The sequence below is a fragment of the Rhinolophus ferrumequinum genome, chromosome 12 (assembly GCF_004115265.2).
Source record: "Rhinolophus ferrumequinum isolate MPI-CBG mRhiFer1 chromosome 12, mRhiFer1_v1.p, whole genome shotgun sequence".
Classification (NCBI taxonomy): domain Eukaryota; kingdom Metazoa; phylum Chordata; class Mammalia; order Chiroptera; family Rhinolophidae; genus Rhinolophus; species Rhinolophus ferrumequinum.
Window position 1 is genome coordinate 83,004,691 of NC_046295.1, and position 11,136 is coordinate 83,015,826.

The 11,136-nt window shown below is 59.9% G+C and overlaps 1 protein-coding gene across 1 annotated transcript; it reads left to right on the forward strand.

The window, feature by feature from the left end:
* The first annotated feature begins 2,118 nt into the window (after nt 1-2,118).
* On the forward strand, nt 2,119-10,947 carry CCDC183 (coiled-coil domain containing 183). The gene is made up of 14 exons (XM_033123191.1): nt 2,119-2,538; nt 3,081-3,202; nt 3,694-3,771; nt 3,956-4,123; nt 4,331-4,435; nt 6,247-6,369; nt 7,556-7,681; nt 7,775-7,826; nt 8,348-8,448; nt 9,068-9,228; nt 9,414-9,582; nt 9,665-9,775; nt 9,875-9,971; nt 10,709-10,947. Exons 1-14 carry the CDS (start codon nt 2,469-2,471, stop codon nt 10,825-10,827), a joined length of 1,602 nt encoding a protein of 533 aa, XP_032979082.1. The 5' UTR covers nt 2,119-2,468; the 3' UTR covers nt 10,828-10,947.
* The last annotated feature ends 189 nt before the right edge of the window (nt 10,948-11,136 follow it).

Genomic DNA, 11,136 nt, shown 5'->3' on the forward strand with positions numbered 1-11,136 from the left:
CCTGAGTTCTACAGTGATTGGGAAGCATCCAAAGCAGGAGGAAGCTGAGCAACAAATGTTACCTTAGTGCCACCTGGCTGATACTAGAGGCCATGCCAGTCCGTTCCTAACACCGAAGCCCAAAATTAGGCATTTGTGCTGGCCCTGTGGGCCCTGTAGGACCACAAGGCCTCGCCACATGGAGGTCTGCTCCTGTACCACTTGGCATGGAGGAGAGTACAAGGTGTGCAGCCCAGCGCCTGGCTCTGGAGACGTGAGGGACAGAAAGTGGCTCTGCCCACCTGCCTGTCATCCCAAACACACCTATCAGATGAAGTCACTTCTCTCCAGGGGCAGAGGGAGGCCCAAGCCAGCTTACTGGAGCCCTGTCCTCACGGAAGGAAAGCTCCTGAGTGGGCAAAGACCCCCCGCGTCGCCCACCCCCACAGAGAAAGAGGCAGGGATGATATAAGACAGGCAAGTCCGTCCTCCTTGGCGGTTGGCTTTCCTGTCACCCTGAAGACACACGTCAGGGCCATGCGCTTGTGCCCAGCTCAGCCCCTGCGCCTCTTGGCCTTGCCAGTCATTCAAAGGAACGTCTACTGACACCTACTGTGCACCAGGGGTCTGTTGGTGGGAAGACAGAAAGACAGGAAGCCCAGGGTAACCGTGGTATAAGCAAGCGAAATTCTCCTTTATGTCAAAGTCAAGTGGGTAGCCTGGGCTGACGAAGTCAGGGACCCAGGCTGCTTTCAGTCTGTTCCCTGTTGTGGCCCCAGGTGGCTGTGCCAGCTCCAGCCATCATGTCTTCATCACTCCCAGTCAAAGAAAGGAGAAAGGAGGGCAGTTCACTCACCATTCGGCTTATACTCCACTGGCCAGAACTGAGTCGTGTGGTACATTTGTGCAAAGGCACTGAGGAAGGCAGCCAGCCTTGCTCCGAGCAGCCAAGTACCCCACTACAGTTCAGGGGTTCTATTATATATCTGAGCAAAAAGGGAGAACCAATATTGGGGAGCAGCAAGCAGGCTCTGCTTCAGGCCCTGGGAGAAAAGGGAGCACATGTCAGGTCCTTCCAACTCCCTGAAGGTAAGGCCTGGGCTCGGAGGGAGAGCAGAAGGCGAACTTGGAGTTTTAGAGCAAACTAGACTCACTTTTTAAAAACTGAGCGTGATCGTAAAGGTAAAGTATCTGTATGAGAGGTCATAGAAGAAGGCGGGCGCTGTGAGAGCATATGGGTGAAGGCCATTGGTATGGTTGAACTGTGTCCCCCAAAAGTCACATATCACAGCCCTAACGCCAGGATCTCAGAGTATGCCTGCATCTGGAGATAGGGCCTCTGGAGAGGTGTTTCAGTTCAAATGAGGGTGGGCCCTGATCCAACCTGACTGGTGTGCTGATGAGAGGAGATGAGGACACAGGTGGGTGTCCTCATCTGTGATGGGGACAGATGAGAACACAGGGAGAAGACAGCTGTCTGCAAGCCCAGGGAAGAGGCCATGAGAGGAGTCAGCCCTGCCCTGGACCTTGGACTTCCAGACTCCAGGATGTGGGACGATAAATGTCTGCTGCCCTGTTTCCCTGAAAATAAGACCTAGCCGGACAGTCAGCTCTAATGCGTCTTTTGGAGCAAAAACTAATATAAGACCAGGTATTATATTTATATTATATAAGACCAGGTCTTATAGTAAATAAGACTGCATCTTCTATTAATTTTTGCTCCAAAAGACGTATTAGAGCTGATTGTCCGGCTCAGTCTTATTTTCGGGGAAACGGTGTTGAAGACGCCCATCTTTGGTACTTTTGTACGGCCGTCCCAGCGACTTCATGCAGTATGACTGGGAAAGTCACCCATCTGGTGTGCGCCCCTGGAATCCCAGGGCTGCCCAGTGCTTGGGGCACAGCGCTCTAAGGGAAGCTTGGGCTGGGGGTGCAGAGATAGGGGACTGACCCCTCCTGGAGAAACAGCTAAAGCTAGACCCAGGAATTCCCCAGGGAAGTGGAGGCAGAGCAGCGTGGCTCCGGGCAGCAGGCGAGGGGAGGGAAGGCTGGGCAGTGAGGGCCGAGGCTGGGGGTCTCGTGAGCCAGGCCACCGAGAGCGTGCAGTTTGCACTTGGGGTGGGGGGGTGGGGATCCTGTAAGGCAGTGAGGTCGGGAGTTGTAGGAAGCTCAATGGAGGGGTTGAGAGGGTGCGGGGGGCCAGTGTGGGGTGCACTGCCAAACCACCGCATGTCACCTCCCTGTGGAAGGAGGGTGCCTGGCCCAGACAGCGCTCCTGAGCAGAGGGCAGCCATAAGACTCCAGTGTCCAGGGGACACCCCAGGCGGGCTGGGGCAGACGGCGGTGAGGAGGCTGGCCAGGAATTCCAGGGTTCCCTGGGCATTGGGAACCTTGGGAACCCATCACAATGGCCAGGATTCCGGGGCAATCTGAACTGCCGTCCTGCTGAGCAGGGTGGGCAGGCAGAGCACAGGGCCCAGAGGGCCACCATGAAGATGCAGAGCGAGGAAGATACGGACGAGCAGATCCAGGAGCTGAAGACAATCACTCGGCTCCAGGGTGAGCCCTCTGCTGGGGTGACCACTGCCACCCCCGCACTGGGCTCGGGCTCCCAGGGGCAGGACTTACCATTGCAATTAACATAAGGACAGTCCAGGGCAAACGGGCTAGTGGTCGCCTTACTGCCCACCCCCCCAAACTGAACTGGGAGAAGGGATCAAAGAGGCCAGCCAAGAAGGGGACAGGGGTGGGGGACAGAAGCTGGGAGGGGCTTCAAGGAGATCCGTGAACATTGTGGGCCCCAAGCCAGAGGGGACAGGAAGGGACCTACCCCCTTTGTGGCCAGCAGGTCTGGAGGGGATCACAGGACTTTCCCATCCCTGGCTTCTGCCTCTCCATCACTGCCCAGCACAGCTGTGCACTACCCGCCGTCCAGATGAGCACTGCTAAGCAGTGACACTGGCAGGGACAGCCGGGAAGGAGTTAGGAGCATGGCGGTAGAGGCAGCGCCCCTTGCTGCCAGCTTCCCCGCCCCTGTCCCCTGGAATCTGCCAGGGCTTTGGCCTACACCGTGGCCATCCCATCCGTCCCCCGGGCCACAGAGCAATGCCGGGCGCTGCAGATCCAGGCAGTGAAGGAGAAGACAGTCAAGAACAAGGAGACAATGGCTCTCCTGCGCAGAAACATCCGTCGTGGGGCCCAAGATGAGGCTTTGGCCAAGAAGGTGAACAGCCCTGCCCTCTCCGTGCTGTCTGGGGGTGGGGGTGGGGCAGGCACATGCTGAAACTACACACACAGGTGGAGGGCCGGCAGCTCTGTTCCTCTCCCCTTTCTGACCCCAACCTTTCTGGAGCCAGGGAGCATCTGAAGAGAGGTTCGCAGGGGCCTGTGCTGGCTCCAGAGAGCCCAGCAGGCAGGTTCCCCACCACCCACGCCAGAGGGCAGGGCCGGTTCCCTCACTAGGTTCCCTTTCCTGGGCTGCCCCATGCAATTGGGGCCCCTCTAGCTCTCTGGCCATGTAGGGGACACGTGGGCCCTCCTCTCTGGACCCCATCACATCCAGGCTAGGACGGCCTGGATGGGGTCCTGTAGCACTCTGCAGGTCTTGCTACTGGGTAGCACTGGGCAGAAGAGGCCCAGGGAGAATGCCTGGAGGGGCCGGAGGCCTGGGGTGCAGAGAGGACCTCCACCAGCTCGGCCACTGCCGCCCCACAGTATGACCAGCTGACCATCTCCAAGGCCTGCGGGAGGGACATGCCGACGAGGTTGGCGCACTGCCGCTGCACCATGGAGGTAAGACCTCAGGAGGGCCCCTCAGTCCAGCCCAGCCAGTGCACCCTTCACTAAACGACGCTGGGGAGCCGGTACGCGACACAGCGCGTTTCCTACCCCAGGGTCCCTCCCGGTCCGCCCGGCTGCAGGCGGGCCCGGGGCCCCGTATGCACTCACATGCCTGCCGTGTCCTTCCCCGACCCAGGTGGCGCGGGAGAAGTTGCGCAAGCACATCTTCGACCGCGTGAACGTGCACAACGTGCTGATCCACCTGGTGCGACTGCGCGGGAAGCAGCTGGAAAGCAAGCAGCTAGAGCTGACCCGCCTGCAGAACCAGCCCGACACCACGAAGGAGCAGCTGCGCTTGCAGCAGGTGGCGACAGGAGCCTGGGGGCGGAGCTCGTGAGGGGCGGGGCTCCGCGGGTTGGGGATCCGAGGGCGGGGTGGGGCAAGGCTAATGAGGAAGGCGGGGCTAGGTGAATGGGACCCCCCCCCTTGGAAGAAAGCCCAGCCTCATCCTGGGCTGGCCTCTGAGGCTCCAGATGGCCTGGCTCTCATTGTGCCCTTGGGCGATCCCCAGGTTATCCGCCAGCTGGAGAACAACATTGAGAAAACCATGATCAAGATCACCACAAGTCAGAACATCCACCTGCTATACGTGGACCTGCTGGATTACCTGAAGAAAGTGAGCCTCTCACCCGCAGCCCAGCCCCAGGGAGCCCAGTTGGCCGGCAGGGGCAGGGGTCTCAGGCACCAGCCTGTTCGCAGGGCTGGGATCTCCGTGGGGACAGGCGCCTCCTGGGCAGGCCTGCCCCCAAGGCCTGCCCCCAAGGCCTGCCCCCAAGGCCTGCCCCCAAGGCCTGCCCCCAAGGCCTGCCGATCTCCTCCAGGCCTACCGATCTCCTCCAGGCCTACCACCTGAGGGCACCAGCACCTAAAAAACATTCCTTTAGGAATATCATTTACTACTCCAAGAAGGCATCTTATGGGACAAATGGGAGTTGTTTGGATTTCTTGCATGTACTTGATGGTATAGTGTGGCTTTTGTTTTGCCCGTCATTTTTCGTTGCCCAGCCGCTGAGGGCAAGCGATAAGCCCTGCACCCTCAGAAAGTCCCCGCGTCATACAGGGCAAGTTTCCTCAAAGCAGGCCTGTCACCTCGTCTTCTGCCCACCTGCCCACCTCTCTTCTGTCCCAGCTGCCCTGCTCCCTGTGGCGGAGGCCAAGCGGAGGCCCCTGGGGGCCATGAGACCACTGTGAGGCAAAACGCCTTCACACGAGGCCCCCCTTCGCCCCCACACAGCAGAGCACAGGCGCCTGCCACAGGTGTAGATGGTAGGAGGGCCGGAGGGTGGGTGCCAAGGTGCTGAGAGAAGGGACAGTGAGGGAAGCACCCGAAACTTCTTCATCCTGAGGCTGGAGTAGGCGGAGCTCTGGAGGGCAGGAGGGCAGTGGGGCCGGGAAGGTGACAGAGGTGTGTGGTTTGGGAGCAAGACGTGGTGGGTGGCTCAGCACTGCAGCTTTTCCCGGCTGGGGTCACAGCCAGACCCTGACTGTGGCCCCCAGAGCCAGGCAGCACAAAGCTTCCTCCTCCAGCCTGTGCCTCTTGCCTCGGTCCCCTGTCTTGGACATTCACCTGAAGGCCTTGCTCACCTTTCCTTCCTGGGCCCACTCCTCCTCACACAGCTTCCCACTCGACTGCACCCCAGGGTCTACCCCTCCTTCACCTGGGCACGTTGTGTTGTCCACCCCGCCCCCTACACACCTTCCTCTCTTCTCAGAACATATGCGTTTTAAAAATACTAATAACACCAGTGATCACCTGCATTAAAACAAAACAAAACAAAAAACACAACACAGCGGAGATTCTACACTGTAGTTATTAACGACAAAATACTAAAAGCTGAGATACCTTGGACGTTTATGACCCTGGCCCGATTCTAAGTACCTCACTTATGTCCTCAGTCGACCTTGACAGTACCTTCTGAAAGAGCCATTATCACCTTTTTACAGATGGGGACACTCACAGAGGTTAAGTGGCTCTCCCAAGGCCCACAGCCAGCTGGTCAGGGTGGCCTTGGCCTTGAGCCCTGAGCCTCTGACCCCAAACCCATTCTGAGCCCCTCTGAGCCCCTCTGCTTCACTTCCGACAGCAGCTGCTCCCCAGCAGCAGGCCTCGCTGGGTTTCAGAGTCACCTCTCCACAGTGGGACACCCCATCGCAACCTCATCGGAAGTGTCTCTGGGCTATCTGGGCCCGGGCAGTGGGAGGGTCTACCAGGAAGATGCTGTGCCGTCCCCAAAACACTTCCTTTCACCTGCTCTGTGTCTGGTGGGGGGCCGGGGCCACAGTCCACTGTTCTGCGCCTTCGGTCTGGGCTGAGGGGTGGGATTAGAGGCCACAGGAAAAGTGAGGAGGGGGCGGGGCAGGGCGTGGGCATGGAACAGGTGGCATGTGCCTGGCTCTATGCCCACCTTCCCTGCTCCTTGGGTGCAGGAGCTGGCAGGATACCCCCCGGAGCTGGACAAGCTGCAGAAGCTCGTGGCTGACTACTGCTCAGAACTGTCAGACGTGACAGTCATGTCCCGAGACGCCATTATGATTACGGATGAGGTCAAGGTGAGCTCAGGTACCAGCTGGGCTCCCTGCAGGACTCTAGAACCCATCAGGACACTACCATGCCCATGCCACCTGGAGGAGGCCAGTGCCACCCCCCTGCCAGCCTGCTCTGCTCACACTGTGGCTATGGACAGAGGGAGCCCCACTAAGCAGGAAGCCATGGGGTAGCAGAGGAGGGAGAGAATGGGCCTGGGCCAGTTCTGTGCCAAGGTCGCCTCAAAGTCTGTGCCAAGGTTGCCTCAAGACCCCTGCAAGGCATGATGGGGAGGCAGCGTTCATCCAGCCGTCCATGTCACATAGCCTCAGGCCAGCGCTGCAGAGAGAGAGGGTGCTGTGGGGTGCTGACCTGCTCAGGGAGCTGGTATTGAGAGGGGCCCTGGAGGCGGAAGGACAACAGAGGTCCGGGGGCAGAACGGGGCCCAAAGGATTCATGAGGAGCGGGAGCCCAGGAGCTGCAGAGAAGCGAGCGATCCTGGGCTCAGGTGTCGGCCCTCAGATGACCTGGAGTCCTGGGAAGAGACAGGAAACCGGGTCAGACATGTGTTTTCAAACAAGTGCTCTCTGGCTGCAGAAGCTGGAGGGGACCAGGGCCGAGAGGCTGGTCGGTCAGGCCAGACCAGTGGTGGAGTGGGTGGCCGAACGCAGAAGAAGCCGAGAAACCTTTAAGAAGTCACCCGATGAGGTTTGGCACCAAGTTAGATGTGAGTGGTGAGGGAGAGAGCGGCATCCAGGATGCCACAGCAGACGTGGATGGACAGTGGTTAGCCACTGAAGCAGGACACACTGGAAGTGACCAGGTTTGGGGAAGATGATGAGTTTGTTTCTAGACACTTTAGTGAGCTGTAAATGGAGCCCACCAGGAGGCAGCCGTGAGCCTGGGCTGGAGAGAGAAATCCCTTACCACCTGGGAGTGGCCCCCGAGCTGTGGCTGCAGCTGGGTGGCTCCCGCGAGGAGTGTACCTCCAAGGGAAGGCACAGCCGCTCAGAAGCCAGGTGGGAGAGAGGATGGCGGAAACCAAGACGGCGGAGGAAGCGGCAGGCATCATGTTGTGGGAAGAACGGCGAGGCCCACAGCCCTGAACGCTGCTCCCAAATCTAGGAAGATGGGGACCAAGAGTGACTGCCGGATTCAGGGCCATGGCATGCCGTGCTGAGACAGACCCCACCTGCCTCCCTGTGTCCCCAGATGAACATGAGGCAAGGGGAGGCGACCTTCATCGAGGAACGCTGGGCACGGGAAAACCAGCTCAACCAGAAGAAGAAGCTGATCGACAAGGTCCATACCAAGGAGACCAGCGAGAAGTACCGCCGTGTGAGTCCCGTCCATGACCTCCACTGCAGCACGAGGAAAGTGGGGGTGGCCTCTCAGCAGAGGCCGCTGCTCACCTCCCCGTCCTCCCATCAGGGCCAGAAGGACTTGGATTTCTCTAATTTGATGAGTACAGAGATGCTGAAAGGTAATGCTCAGCTCCCTCAGCGCCCCGACCGGGGTCCCTGGGGGTCCACCGGGTCAGGTCACCATGAGTCCAGGTGTGACCTGCTGCAGCCGGGGTGAGGGACACAGACACGCCCCTGCCTCTCCCTGGCTATACCTGCAGAGGCCGAGAGCCGGTGTCAGGCTCGCGGCCACGTTTGGCTGAGCCCCCGGCTTGTGCGCTGTGAACCACACTGGCAACCCAGGGCCCAGTCACCAAGTGATTCCTCAGAAGAGATGAGTCCAGTCCCCTGGCCTGAGCCCCATGGAGGTCTGCTTCTGGTCCTCTGGATGGGGCTGCCCTGGGGCACCCATGAAGGGCCGGGTCAGAGGAGGAGGAAGGGTAAGGAAGGGTAAGGTGCCTCCTAAGGAGACACCTGAGGAGACCCAGCTCTTGGGTGGCCTTCTCTGATGACCGGACACGTACGGAGGCATCCGAGGCCTTGCAAAGAGCTCCCACACCATTCCTGCATGCTGGCCGTCCTTCCCCTCTGCTCTGCCCAGTGAAGAAAAGAGAGAACTCCAAGGAAGACATCGAATACCAGACGTACCTGACCGCTTTGGTGGAGAAAGTCAAGACCACTGTGCGGTGCTCCCGCCTCTGGGTACTGCTCTCTGGAGCTCCTGGGGCACGGGGGGAGGGCGGGTGCGGTCCCTGCGCCCCCCCCCAAGGCCCTGGGCCAGGCTGTGCAGGCACCTTTTGAGTGAATGGACACCCACGCTGTGGCCCCCACAGCTCAGAGTAGAGGGCCCACCTGGGACATGGCTAACACATCCCAGCCACATTCCAGGGACGCACAGAACCACAGAATCTGAGGGTCCACACAAGAGCATGGCCTCCACGTGCAGCCGTTTCCCTTCCCAAACTGGACAGCATCACAATCAGCAGCCGCCTCTCCACCTGTCCGCCCCTTTCATTTTAATCTGATCTGGGTTTATTAGTAGTAAGCCTTGAGCTCCCGTCCAGGGCCGACAGAAGCTTGTCCGGTCTTGGACAAGCAGCTCAAAGCCGTGCAGTCTCTCAGCGGGGTCTCCTGTGCGTGCCTTGGATCAGCTGCCCTCTGCTCTCTGTGAGGGCTTCACTCATGGTTGGCCCCTCACAAGCCCTCAGTGCCTGGCTGTGGTCAACATCATTAGCGACCACTGGGAAGGACCCAGAACATTAGTCCTGTGGGGCCCCTGCTCGCCTGGCCCCACCTGCTTCTCTCCTCTCGGCCCGGCCAGGACATCACCGGCCAGTTCCTGGCCCAGAGGAACACGGAGAACAACCTGGAGCTGCAGATGCAGGACTGTGAGGACAGGCGGAGTCAGCTGGAGGCCTTGATGAAGAAGCTGGAAGCAGAGCAGACACTGCTCAAATTCCACCAGACACCCAGCTCCGTCAGGTACCCGGGGGCCCTGCCCTGCTCCGGGAGCCACCCAGCAGGTGCGGCTGCAAGTGCTCTGCAGACGGGCCGGGGCACTCATGCACCCACATAGGAGCTCTTGAGCCCCTGAATTTAGCACAGCAGCCAGCATGGGATGCTCACCGTCGGGACTGTGCCACCTCCCTCCCCATCGTCCTCAACAGCTTTAAGTCCATCCAGGAGAAGATGAGGGACATGCTGAGAGAGGAGGAGGACAGGCTCCAGCTGGCCCACGCTAACATGACCAAGAGCCAGAAGCTGCTGCTGACCATCCAGACGGGCGTCGACAACATGTACTTCCGGCTGATGGGCATCCCCCTGCCCGGGGCCCAGGTGCCCGCCTGTGGGGAGTGGGGCGGAGCCCCCGCCCCCACGCAGCGTTCCTGGGAGACCAGCCCCTCCTCCTGGTCTGCAGAAGTCGGTGGTGCCCTCCGAAAGCTTAGACGTGCACAGCAAGCTGGCCTACTGCGAGAGGAAGTTGCTGTACCTGGCTGACCGAGTGAAGATGTTGTTCAGGACTGAGGAGGTAGCCCTGGGTCGGGGGTGGGGGCGCCTACTTGTCCCACGTCCCCTCGGAGCCGGCAGACAGTTCCCCCCATCCCTCTCCCCGCCCCCTGCCCTGCAGGTCAACACAAAGGTGAGGGACGCCCTGGAGTCTTCAACTCTGAAGGAGAAGCAGAACACCAGGATAAGCTTTGAGGACCTGGAGGAAGATATGATAGGTACTGTCTCAGGGCTGGGGCATCAGGCTGCCCTGCGTGGGGGTAGATGTGGGGTGGGTGGCTGCTCTGAGCTGTGTAGGGACAGAGACTGGGCATGACACTTGCCACTCGCTCCATCTGACCAGGGCAGCTTTGAGGAGGGTCAGGTCTGGAAAGGGTGTGTCAGTTGTACCGCAGGATTTTAATTGATGGAGGTGACTTACTGAGCACATGGAGAGGCTGGTGCCCTTGAAAGGAGAATTTGTTACATTTCCTGACAGAGGAGCACCAGCCCTGTCAGGAGGCAGAGAGGAGCGAGGGGAGCCCCGGGCCCTTACTGGGGTTTCTGCAAGAAAGGCAGGGTAAACAGTTTGAGATCAGCTCCTTGAAATAACTCCAGTGGGCTCGGCTCGAGGCATGGGGGCTGTGCCCCGTCTGTCTGCTCGGTCCCTGGCCCTGGGTGAGTTGGTGTGAGTTTGATTAAGGGGGCAGGGCTCTGCAGGGGTTGGTTTGCGTGGAAGACACGTCCAGCGCCCAGCGCGCGCAACCGGCCTCTAAGACTTGGCTAGTCCGGGTCGCAGTCTCTCCCCGGGTCTGTAAGACCCAAAAGCCAGAGCATCAGGAATACAGAAAATAAGACGCTAACACCCGCCGGGCTCTGTGATGCGTGAACGCCGGCGGGCAAACCCAGGGCTTCAGGACCGCGGGCGGAGCCGAGGGGCCACAGGCATTTCCCTGCTCCTCTCCCTCCTTCCTAGAAACCTTCCAGTTCACCGACGTGGACCACAGCTACGTGCCCTCGCGGGCCGAGATCAAGAGGCAGGCCCAGAAGCTGATCGAGGGGAAGTTCAAGATAACTAAGAAGAAGAAGAAGTGACCCCCCAGAAGAAGGGGGAACCGTGCCGTGGTTCCCCAGCCCCCGCTCCCAGGCCGGCGCTTTGTTACACAAATAAACATTTTTCCAGGACTGCTGGAGACACCTGGGGTGGCGGGGAGACAGAAGTCTCAGAAAGTGAACTTGGGGGACCCAGAGGTGGGGGACCACATTGGGAAGGCTGCGGGAAGTGGGGTGCTCGGTGTGGACCCCCGACGGGTGAGGGCGAGAAACAGGGTCCTGGCTGAGATGCGGTCAGGCACGTTGGCCGCTCCGGGGGCGGGACCGCCGAATCCGGGGTCCGGCGCTCTC

Excerpts from the sequence above, each read along its gene's own strand:
- CCDC183 (XM_033123191.1), top strand. The coding sequence starts at position 2,469 with ATGAAGATGCAGAGCGAGGAAGATACGGACGAGCAGATCCAGGAGCTG. Across the intron at positions 3,772-3,955 it reads ACTGCCGCTGCACCATGGAG|GTGGCGCGGGAGAAGTTGCG; the intron begins GTAAGACCTCAG and ends TCCCCGACCCAG. Across the intron at positions 9,583-9,664 it reads TCCCCCTGCCCGGGGCCCAG|AAGTCGGTGGTGCCCTCCGA; the intron begins GTGCCCGCCTGT and ends CCTGGTCTGCAG.